This window comes from Idiotropiscis lumnitzeri, chromosome 10 (assembly GCF_059441095.1).
Source record: "Idiotropiscis lumnitzeri isolate Australia: NSW breed Sydney's pygmy pipehorse chromosome 10, RoL_Ilum_1.0, whole genome shotgun sequence".
Classification (NCBI taxonomy): Eukaryota; Metazoa; Chordata; class Actinopteri; order Syngnathiformes; family Syngnathidae; genus Idiotropiscis; species Idiotropiscis lumnitzeri.
Window position 1 is genome coordinate 5,706,952 of NC_142400.1, and position 12,364 is coordinate 5,719,315.

The 12,364-nt window shown below is 47.8% G+C and overlaps 1 protein-coding gene across 2 annotated transcripts in view; it reads left to right on the plus strand.

The window, feature by feature from the left end:
* The window catches only part of LOC148328810 (nectin-2), a 112,757-nt gene that overhangs the window by 61,645 nt on the left and 38,748 nt on the right, over nt 1-12,364 (plus strand). Inside the window, exon 7 of one of the 2 annotated variants that reach the window (XM_088306248.1) lies at nt 8,454-11,403. The exons of the other annotated variant lie outside the window; for it this stretch is intronic. Coding sequence (XP_088162374.1) covers nt 8,454-9,019 — 566 coding nt within the window. The 3' untranslated portion in view covers nt 9,020-11,403. Of the gene's footprint in view, nt 1-8,453; nt 11,404-12,364 lie in introns of those variants that run through there. 2 annotated transcript variants of the gene reach the window in all.

A 12,364-nucleotide genomic window follows, 5' to 3' on the forward strand; every position in this document is an offset into this window, starting at 1 on the left:
GACTTCTCATGAGTGTGCAATCAAAGCGGCGGACACTGTTCGAGTGTCACTTTAAGTGCCCAGATGGGCGGACGGGTGTGATCATGCCGTATTTTCCCCTGATTGGTTTGTGTGTAGTCGGAAGGCAACTGCCAAACATGGCGTGAAATCTGAGGGTGAAATTGCGTTGTTAGATGCAACACAGACATGTTCATTCATGAACACGCGTGTTTGTGAATGAACTGACAGCACTGTGTGTGTTTGTAAATGGACTGATGTTATAATTTTATGTCTAAGCCAATGGACAGACTGACGTTTAGAGGGATGGGGTTTTCTTTCTTTTAGTATTTTTGTCAATGGTCATCGTTAGAAAGGCGCCGTTGTGGGAGTGAACACGGCACAATTGATTCCTGGCCAATCACCTCATTCTTTTTAAATTCAACGCAGGAGAGGCATGCGGTCGACTTGGTGGAAGCTTAACGGACTTGCTCGCCAATTTGAACTCGAGAAGGATTCAGGGTCACTCCATTTAAAATCCGCGGATGCTAGCGTGAAGACAAACGCTGCAAAGAGTGTCCCACTTGCGTGGCCAGCACCTGCTACGTCGCGGTCCGTCCATCCCCCTCCAAGTTCGCCTTCCCTCCCTCAGCTGCATGACATGAGCGCACACGCCCGTGTGCTTGTGTGGCCATTCGCCTCCGTGTTCTCCTTCTTGTCCCGTGCACCTACCTGCAGGCTGGCGCAAAAATATCCCACCTCTTCTCGCTGGTTTGCTGACATGTGCTCCTTTTTCATTGCAACTCCTCCTCCTTATCTGTAGCAGGTTGTCTTTCAGCCTCCGCCACGCTGCCTCTGATCTCCCCCGCCGCTCAGGGAAGCGACTTCTGCCCCCCTAGTGTTCGCTCTTTCCCACCGCTATCTCTACCGCCCTCTGACACACCAGTCTAGCGCTTCCCGTAATCGCAGATTAGCGGTCTCCGACACCGGAGGGTGCGCATGTGCCTCTCTCCGTCCTCCGTCTTCCTCCATACAGCGGTGACTCCAAAAAAGTTAGCATGACCTCGTCTGAATCCGCACACACGTTCCGAGGCGCTTTCGGCTGCTCCGGAAATAGACATCCTCTCGATTGGATGCTCGCGAGTCCGCCGAGTCGAGGGCAAAGGGGGGGCCGGAGCGTCTTCGTCCTCCGGGTGGGTTCCGCTCCGTCTGAATCGGTGCGCCTCCGTGGGCGAGCGCGCGTCTCCGGCCATGCGAGAGTTTGCCAGAGAACAGGTCCGCTGGAGCCAAGTGTGCCCGCGGAGTCACACTGGCTTGCTGCCCGCCGCCCATTAGCACACATGCACATGCGGCCCCTGTTCGATAACTTAACATGTTTGACAGCGAACGCTTCCCAGCGATGCCGGAGGTGCGGCCAGGCTCGGTTGTGTGCGTCTTTTTTTGGAAAGCTGCAGCAGAGGTTACTTCCGCTCCATCTCTCCAATTACTTTCGGTCACTTGGAGCTCATGATCGCGCTGGACGTGGCTTCGGAAGAAGGATGCTGTTTTTTAGCTTTCGCAGATTTTTGAAAATAGATGAACCCCGTCGGACTTCTCCGATGTCTGCATACATTGGCGTTTAAGAGTGATCTGATCTGACCGGGTCGTCACGTTTTATGACCAATGGAAGCAGAAAGCCACCATTTCAAAGGGTTCACATACTTTTCCCTCCTCTCTGCATGCTGGTGTTTATTCTCCTCGTTAACGCGGCATACACATTTTCTTCTGGTTCAGGCAACAGCTTGTGTTTGGAGGAGATCCCCTCTCCCTAACCTACTTATTTTAATAGTATCGCCGCCGCCTTGTTAGAAGGTGTCCACAGAGCGCCTGCACGGGGAGCCCCTGACGACTCCATTACATGGCGCTGTTAAATCTTTCAAGTGTTGTCTCAGGAAGACAACAACCACGTAAGGATTTGCAACAAGACTTTCGAGAGGGAAGAGAGGAAGACGCATCGCGCTGACGGGAGCGACACGCTGAAAACTTGAAATGCGGCCAGACCTCACTGGTGCCAGAACACTGCGCTTAAGTTTTGGCATTGAGAATAAAATTTGGCATTCTAGAAGGTATTTGACTTGAAACAAGTTCTGGCACGGCAGGAGATTGCATTAAAAAATTAAATAGAGACATAATTATTTATGCGATGATGTGTTTTTGGACTTGCGCGTCTTATCCGTTGGTCGTGCTTTTATTTTTCATTTTTATTATTCCTTTTTCAGTTTTTATTATTTTTCTTTCCGTTTCCATGTGATGGGCAGCGTTTTGGCATTTTTCATCCAATGCTGTCTACCTAAAAAGGCGGAAAACGATCTACTGCTGTGACAAAATTTCGTTTTCTGGTACGACACGTTCTTTGTACGCAAGCGTTTAATACCCGCGTTATGGCTGTCGCGTTTTGTATGCAAGATGACTTTTATAAAATGTCTTTAGCCACCTCGTAGACGGCCAACTTCCAATGTTACGATTGTTCCGATTAGCAAAGTTACGATCTTGTATTGTGATTCCAACGCTTGATCTTTATGGAACTTTACGAACTTTGGTGCATGGGCGAACTGCCATATCGTAAATTTGATAAAAACTGCAAAGTCAACCATTTGTGATCTCGGTGGGGGAGGGAGGGGCTGTTTAATGGTTCCACTCGTGAGAAAATGAAGCCCTCGGGGTAGCTAGCTATGTAACTAGCGAAGGGAATTTAACGAGGATTTTTTTATTTGACTTTCGGACTACTCCCCCCATTGATGTGAGTGCCGTATCTGGTTGCCGAGAGCTTCCTGTCATGTTACATGTAGCAGCACTCCTCGGAGCCGGAGGTGATAATGCATTTCTCGTGTTCTTTTGGCGAGCGCACGCGGAGGGGCTAACCGTCGCTTTCGTGTGTGTGAATCGCGATGTTTAGCACAGCCCAGGAGAACTAGCGGTGGTTTGACGGCAATTTATTTATTTTTTATCGAGAAAGGGGCAAAAGTGAATAAAGAGAGAAACATACCTAACCTGTTCACCCTCTCCCGCTGTCGCAATATTTGACTCCGCAGTCTCCACTTTATTGCAGCGCCTTAGTTTCTTCTCGGATAAAATGTGTCCCTTTTCGACGGATGTTTAGCTTTTGGGAGTAATGTTGAGCGTTGCTTTAATACTGCAGGTTATGTCAAGTGAAATTGAAGCTCAAAATGAAGGGCAACGGCGATATCAAGGCTGCTGTTTTGGTTAGCAATAAATCTGAGGCAGGAGCGAGGATGATTTGGCGAGCGAATATTGAAATAAACGTAAGATATAGCCGCGTGACATGATTAATTTTCTTCCCGGGGTTTGCGTGGAGAGCCGAGAGCGAGGAGACGTAACATGACAGAAACGCGGGTGCAAATTAAAGATGGCAGGCAAAATGGGTTTAGAGGAGACATCTGGTGGAGTGCGCGCCGAGATGGAGAGGAGCGGAGAAGGGGGCTCCGGTGAAGAGGGTCGAGCGCAGGTGTTGGACGGCGGCGAGCGTAGCAATTTGTTTCTTGAAAATAATCGGCGTAACAAGAATAATTCAGTCCTGGCATTCATCACAAAAAGGGGGAATGACAAAAAGCTGATTCGTTTCTGTCAAATGTTTCAGCAGCCACGGCTGCTTAATCCTCTGCAGTGTCTGTCGGAAAAGCCAAAGTCGGAGCAACAGAGGGAAGGGTGGTGAACTTTAGAGCAAAGAGGTTTTGATCACTTTGGCAAGTGGGAATATGTTTGAAACGTGTCACCCGGAGTTATTTGCTTTTCATTGTGTAGCCCTAATCTCGCTTTCCAGAATAACAGACAAAAGGAGCCGTCCTTTTGTCTGTTATTCTGGAAAAGAGAAGACGGTGTTCTGTCATCTTATGTGTTGCTAAGAACATGCAGTATTTGACACGTTGCGCCACGTCCCAATTCACGGGATGACTAACAATGACTTTTCTTGCTGTCAAAACCTCACTTCTAAAGGTTATAGCTTGATGGTGCTTTCATGTCGCATGGCATCATGGGAGGTTTTTTTTTTTTTTTTTTTTTTGCCATTAACAACTGTCTTTAATTTGACAGTGTTAAAGAATTCAGATTTCTTTTTTTTTTATTTTTTATAAAAAAATAAAAAATGTGGGGTGGAGGCATTCAAGATTGCCTTGCATTCCTTTGCTAATCCATATTAGATTAGCCTACGAGCCAGGTAGATGTTATATTAATAGGGTGGATCCATTGTTAAAATCCACCATTAAAACGGAATGAAAACTGAATATTTCATTTTTATTCAAAGCCTTTTGGAGCTAAAAAAAAAAAAAAGCCATGAGACAGTATTTCACGTGGCATTAGCTTGCTAAGCCACATAAGGTTAGCCGTCTAGTCATGATGGATTATGGTGAATATATCTTTAACTAACCAACAAGAATCATTCATTTTCTTTGTGCCAGTTCACTGTTAAAAAGGCCATCAAACTGAAAGAAGTTTAAGAGCCTTTACTTAAGGTTTACTTTGTATGGTATTGCCTCGCAAACGCTAATGAAGTTAGCAAACCGTACTGTATTTTATGTGGTCAATTTATCTGTAAAAAAAAACAAGTCACACTTCATTTTTATTTTGTTCCGTTCAATGTCGTCGTGTGGCTCTGACCAAAAAAAAAAATGGCACAAACTCACGTTACCTCACTACCCAAGACGATATTTGCCTGCTAGCCACGTAACGTGTTGTGTAAATTTATCGGTAAAGAACAAAAACCAAGGGTTGAGTCAAAGCCATTTATTCCAATTCTTATCAAACTTAAAAAAAATTTTTAAAAAGCGCTAGCTAAGCCTACCAGCCGCACAGCTGATATTATATTTATAGGCTGAATTTATTGTTAACCAACCTTCATGAACAATGCATGGCTGCCGATATTATAAATGTAGTCAGTCTTAAAAATGATCCAAAAAATTGTGTGTAGCGTTTGAGGAACGAGATTATTTTACTACTCATGTTGTGATGTTATATTTATAAAAGGGATTTATTTTTAAATCGCCACCATTAATAATGGACAGACACCAAGTATGAATATTTTAATATCATTCTTGCATCGAAATAACAAGTAACATACGATGACTTGGCAAAAGTTTGCTAGCTCCCAACTATTGAACGTCAAGAACTTTATTAGGGGATCCTCTGCACTCTACCCCATTTTTTTTTTTTTGGGGGGGGGGGGTGACGTTTCGGATCTCTTGCCTCACAGCGGAGTAAATCCACACCGGCCAGGGTGAGGGTCAGCGCCCACTGCAAACCGCGAGTGGACAACGGTCGCGGGGTTGCATGCCGGGCATCTGGCAGGCCTCCCAAAAAGCACCTAGAGCCCTCAACACTTGGCACACGAACATCGGCGCCCGTGCCAAGCCACAACACTGCTGTGCTGTGCTGTGATTCCCGTGGCTTTACTAGCCTGCTAGCACACTCTAGTAAATCTCCTCCTTTATTGTGCCAATTGAAGCGCGTCTGTGGTGCCAGATATTGCTAAACGCACAGCAGCGGATGCTCGCTCGCATCTCCTGACCTAAATCATCCAGCATGCTGACGGGGAGCTGAAGATTACAGCGCGGCTCTGCTGTTGACTTTTGCACTGGCAAATGTGCTGCCAGTTAAAGGAAACACTACCTGGTCGGGTGGTACTGGACGGTGGCAACTGGTCACGCCCATACGGTCACTTGTTGGTTAAGCCGCTTTGTCATCGCCATCATAGTTCTAATATTTGACGATCTTATCTGTTATGCTCCAGTCTCCTCGTTTTACGGAATCTGTAGTTTTGGTGACTTTAGGCTCCGTATCATTAATTTGATGCATGAGAGCTGGGCACTTGACCCTTTTTTGACGGTCAGTCCCTTGCCCTCCGGCCGCGATCTCGGTACCATTCCGGCCTCGACGTTCCGGCCTTATTCATAAAAACTGTCGCACCTGGCTTTAGCTAGGCTTAGCCTTTAACTTTCATGTCATATATATATATATATATATATATATATATATAGATATATATACACACACACACACACAAAAAACAATTTCATTTCACACTGAGGCTGGCTTGCATTTTTTTTCCAATGCAGTGTTTAGTCTTTTTGCTGTCAAACATCCTTTTTTAAAAAATATTGCAGCACACACGGGAGCGGAAAGTATGAGCTGAGAGATTGAGCGCAGTATATGGCTGACGAGTCATACGGGAGCTCTGATTTAGGCGTCGCCGCCGCTGTCGCTGCTTCTCCTCTGCAGTGTTCACGCGCTGGGAAGAAATACTGCCGAGTGAATGTCAGCGTCCTCGCCTGTTGGGAATCCAAAACAAGTCCAAGTAGAATTTAAGAGGCTTCTCTTTGTGATTCAACCAATCAAATGGACACCCGTGTTTTGGGGGGGGGGGGGGCAGGCGAGAGAAGAGCGAGCGGCTGCTGGTGGTGGGGAGGGGGGCGCGTCGGTGCCGTGCTTCTCCTTCATGCCTTCCAGGAGGCCCTGTCATTCCGCTGCATCACTTTGTCACTCACTCTCCCTCTTCCTTCACCTCCTCTTCTTCTCCTTCATCTAATTCCCACCCTCCGCTGCTCCATTCATCATGATCAACCCCCGAATGGCCTCCACCTGTTCCACACACACACGCACACACGCCATTGCCCGCTCTTCTACGCCGCCACCGCCTGAGCTTTGTGATTTGTGGCCAGCAGCAGCAGCAGCAGCCTTGGATGCAAGCTTCTCGGTTGAAGGGTAAAGTATCCGAGACCTTTTTGTGCGACGCTTTGGTGGCAACGGAGGCTGGAGCAGTTTTGAAGCAGCAATGTGAAATGTCAGCGCGGCAAAGCGATATCTGGATACACGCCACTTCACCTGAGCGAACCGACTCGGTTCTGCAGCTTGAAGGCACACAAAATACTCGATTAATCTTTCCCCTCCTCCCGTCCGAGAAGCCGTCTGACCTAGTTGAGCCCCTTTTAAATGTCCGTCGTGTTCACCTTTACTGAGCTTGTACTGCAATACTGTACAAAAGCAAAAAGCTACAGTTGGGATTGTTACCCATGAAACAAATTCAATTTGGCCTCATTTGAGGATGGAAGAACCTATTTTTTTTCGGAGATAACCGCAAATTCCGCTTATTTATGGTCAGCATCTGGCAACCGAAAGGCCTCGACACCACAAATCTGACGTCAGCTGCCAGAAAATGGATACACACCATCTGTTTGGGTTCATAAAAGCCTGCCGTTATTTGCCCTCGCCATCAAAGGCATTGACTATCGCCGCCAATGGCAAGGAGGGGTACTGCGTCTCACGCGTGCGCAAAAGCGCCGCAGTAGTTATTTTTTTGCGGCGTATTCTTCGTCATTTTCCGACTTCTTGGCTGACGTCTGATTATGTAGAGGCCTGCAGACTCTTGAACTGTACTGTATTATCTGTCGACGGTGACGACGTTCAAAGCGATGAGTCAGGAACTGTTTCCGTATTTGCTCAAATTATGGGTGTTCGCCTAAGCAGTTGGCAGGTGACTTCAGCACTTCAGGCTAATAAACTCCTCACCTCCCACAAATCGACGCCTCCGCCTAGTTGTAATTATTATTTCAGTTCATACATTGAGTTGTCGACCGCACAGACAGTTTGAACTCAATTGCCAACTAAAACAGCAGCACCTACCCAAGTACAAAAGCGTGTTACATTACATGGCATCGTTTTTTTACGAGATTACACCTTGATTTATTCATTCACAATGTTGTAAATGGCCTTCTGCAACTGTGTGAGAAAATGCAGTGTACTGTTATTCTTACCCAGGGGTCTCAAACTTGCAGCCCGGGGGCCATTTGCGGACCCCTACTTGACACAGAGGTTTGTGAAGGCCCCACATTTTTTTGTTTGTTTTTTAAATCACTTTTGAACTGCCATAGCGCCAGGCTCAGGACAGCTTTCGGTGTAACGTAATTTTGAAGTGACACCATGGAGATGGAAAAAGATATCCTGTCACCCACTTTCAAAAGTTGGCATGAAGAGACCAGAACAAGCAATTTCAACCAAAAAAAAAAAGCAGGTCAAATTTTTTTATATTTATTTAGTTGTTTTTTGTTTAGTTTTTTTTGTGCAGAGTGGCACCCCGACATGTCTTGAATGCACAGAGAACATTAACACTCAAACTCTCCAGCGCCCCCCCTGTGAATGGAGTTTGAGACCCCTGAATTCAACTTTTAGCCTTTAAATCCTGTGTTTCCTACGTTGGGAATGTTTTTACGGAAAATCCTTAGCATACACACTACAATGACACGTGAAGACGACCACACCAACAAGCCATTGACATCACCCAACCAACCCAAACTCCTTCTTTGGTCCTCTTCCTTTCCTCCTTTCACTCTTGGTGTGGGATGACTTTCCTCTCTTGGCATAATTCACACTCTTCTTCTGCTTCTCCTCCTCTTTTCTCTCCCACCCTCCCCCTCCCCCTCCTCCTACAGAGCCTTCAGTGAACCCGTCCAACGTCGGCGTGGTGGCGGGAGCTGTGATCGGCTCCCTGCTGGCTCTGCTCTTGGTCGCCGCCCTGGTGGCCGTGCTGGTCACCCGCAGCCGCCGTCAGCAGCAGGGCTACCGGGCCAACGGCGGCAGCGACTTGAAGGCGCGCATATTCGGCGGCGCCAAGAAGGCCAGCAAGAACGGCACGGGCGGCGTGAGCGGCGGCGTGGGCAACAACAACGGCCCCATCTACGTGTACGACGACGGCTCGTCCCACCAGGGGGAGAAAAACAACCACGGCCCCCTCACCATCGGAGGGCGGCCCGAGGTGGTCGCCAGCACGCCCACCGCCCAGGACATCCTGCTCAGCAGCGAGCTGGACGACGCCGAGAGGAGGAAGTTTGACGAGCTGGAGGAAGAGGAGCGGTACGACCACTTCTCCGGCGGCGCCCCCATCCTGCAGCTGCGCCCGCCCAACGAGCAGGACGATATGATCGGGGACTACATGGACGACGACATGGAGTCCCAGCGGGATGGCTCCGTCATCTCTCGGACGGCTGTTTACGTTTAAAGCCGAAGCAAGAAGGAAGGAGGAAGCGTCGAGGAGGAGTCGCGGGGATTTTTGTGCCTCCGTCGGATAGAGATGACTGAACGAAACCACCCTTTCATTTGAAAAATTCCATATCTGCTATTATTAATCACAGTGTAGCCCCGATGCTGATTGGAGGAGGACGTTGTAGGAATCTTGTGAGTGGAGTATTGCTGTTTGGTCTCTCACGAGGACGCTGACAAAATGACAGGGATGGAATCATGTCCAAGTCGAACGGCATCCCAGCAACAGACGATTCACGCTCATGTGCTCCGCAACACAATGCGGCCGTCGAGTCCCCTGCGGGAAACCTTTTCTTTTTTTTTTTTTTCTTTCCCCCGCTGTTGGTAATCCGTCACGCTGTGACGAGCGGCGGGTGGTTTAGTAGCGATGGGTTCTGTCGGCACGAAACCATCAGGTGGTTGCGAGAGAATTTGTTTGCTGACGTCTTGTCGTCTTTTTTTTTTTTTTCCGGCCCGTCCCCGCCTTCGCCGTCAAACCTCCAAATCACTTCCCGAGTAGGCTGAATCCGTCGGGTTGGTTTGATTTTAAACTGAAAGATCATTTGGAGCCCAGGCGGAATTTTTAAAGAGGTTCTCGAGAATGACGACTGAGATTTTAAAAGTATCATTTTTATTTCCCACAAAAGTCTTCAACCGGGTAGGAATGGGCCAGTGGCTGGATTCAACCACTTTAAAAAGTCACTTTTTCAAAATCGCTAAAACGTTCCTGCAGCAGCTGCAAATAGTTATTTGGCCTAACATTTCAAAAATAATAAATTGCGTAACACTGCAATATTTTTGCTCCCATTTATCATGCTGTCCAAATCTGATACTGGCCCTTTCCTACTGCGGGAGGTCCTCGGCTTACGACGGTCTCGACATGCAATGTTTCACGTTTATGAATGGCGCGCAACAAAACTAGTTTATGCAGCAGAGGCCGTACTTTTTTTCAGTCTTCGGATTGTTTGATATTCATGGGAGTGAAGAGTTGAACATTTCCGTAGCGCTTGTCCTCATGGTCACGAGTGAGCGGGGGCGGGGCCTATCCTGGCCGACTTTCGGAATTATTGGCAACCCTGGTGAAGACGTGTCCTTTAGCTTTGAATAGGTTTCTCTCTAAATTTTATAGTGGACTGCAATTTTAAAAAGACTTTTAATTTGCGTGCATTTATTCAGTGGGAGGGGGGGGGGCGGCAATCCCCCATTAGGAATGAATTATTTGACATCAAATCATTTGTGCTACGATTATTAGCACCTCTGATACTTTTTTTTTTTTTTTGGTCTTTTCATAGAATATGGGTGTCCAAACTACAGCCCGAGGGCCATTTGTGGCCCGCCATCCATTTTTCAGCGGTCTGTGGCTTATACTAAAAATGACATTTGACACAACCCACAAATCTAATTGACTAGTTCACCAATTTTGATGGAGTGCTCCTCTTTTGTCCCGCCAAGGCCGCCCTCTTTGTCATCGTCAAAGCGGAAAGTGAGCCGAACGCGACCGAGGCAGCGTGTGAGCCTTTATCCCAAGTCCCGACACCGCCCAACATGACATGTCGGTCGCATCATGCGTCCGTCTGTCCCTCACAGCCACGGCTCTTTATGTGCTGTACAAACCCGAGCGCGTTTTGGGTTTGAAACGCTGACGCAGTGTTCACATGCAAACGCGTCCTGCCAGGTGCCGGCAGCTAAAAGGTAGCCGGTAAACAAGAGAGTGACGGGAGTGAGGTGTAGCCGAGCTGACGGGGTCAAGGGGACGGAGGGAGTCTGCGGGACGGCGGAGGGGAGCGTCTCGTCACGACACACGAGCGCTCCTGACAGCAGGAAGTTGTTTGTTAATGAAGCGTGAAGTCGCCGGCTTAGCTTGACGTAGCTTCGGCTTCCGCTAACTCCATTATCCTTTTTTTTTTAATGCAAGTCTCTATGGCCACCCTGATTAAAACCGTGTCTAGGTCACGGCCAATTTTTTAAAATTTTTTTTTATTGCTCGTGATGTGTCAAACAACCCACTTCTGCAATTCGGGCCTGACGCGGCCTGACATGGCAGCACTGACGAATCCACCTGAGTTGTCACCGGCGTGCGGCGGCCACCGCCTGCCGCCTAACGGCCGGTTGAAAGATAGTGTGCGGCATGGTCGCATTAGCATGTATAGATTTTCCTCTGAGATCATGCAATATTTTTCTCCATTAGCGGATGCCGTTAAGTGTGGAGAATTGATTGGGGGACATAAAAGCTTTGCCTCGGCCGGCGGAGTTATATTGACTAACAGGCAACACGCGGGAAAATGGCCCTTTATGATGCAGCTCCGGGCCTGATTGTCTCCTGACTGTTAATTCATCTCGCTAACGAGCCACCAGAGGCTCGCTCGGGCGTCGTTGCCGTTTAGTCACCGTATCGGCCTGATCATGCATTTTCCTGACCTCCTCATCAGCCGCTTTTCTCGAATCGCTGGTAAATGAGTGTGCGACGCCCAGCCGAGTCCCCCAAGCACGCTGCCGCTCGCCAGGTCAAACGCTGGCTCAAGGCAGCGGTGACTGTACGGAAGCTTTTAACCTTGAATAACAGGAGAGAGCTTGTGTTTGCTGTTTAGCCTCGCGGACTGTTAACCTTCTTGAAGGCAGAGAGAGCGTGGGGTGGGTCGGGTGCGACGAGAGAGGCTAAGCCACGCCCATTTGCGTCTGTTCCTCGGGCTGGTTAAGAAGCGAACAGTAACGAGCAGAAAAGTTGCCAGACTTGCTAACAACATTGTGGATTCTTTCATTTGTCTTCGCGACTGACATTGTTGATCTACAATTTGAAATCAGTAGAACAGGCGCCTTCTATAGAGCCTTCTGACTTCAAAATGCATCCTAACTTTGGAATTGGATTTGTTAAACATCGGGAGGTTTGGCCTCTCTGAAAGATGGTAGTTGACAAAAAAATTTGGAAACACTCGTTTCATATTCCTTCCTGGCTTGAAGTCAGGGGTGGGCAAAATTTTTGATTGGCGGTCCACAATGGGTTCTAAAATTTGACAGAAGGGCCGCACCAGGAGCAGATGGATGGAGTGTTTTGGTCACCTCACTTCATCGGCGAAAAAAAAACAAAAAAACATTTAATTTGAAATGAAAGTGAACAAAAGCATGACAACAATATATTTGAAAAACATTGACAAGGTTTATTCATTGAATTTTTTTCAAGTTCAGCGGGCCGGATTCAAATGTTTAACGCGCCACATGCGGCCCCCGGGCCGTAGTTTGTGCACGCCTGCCACACAAACAGAATGTGCCCCGATCTTTCAGCTTTATGAGATTGTCAACACGTTAAAATCCTTAACGAGCTAATATC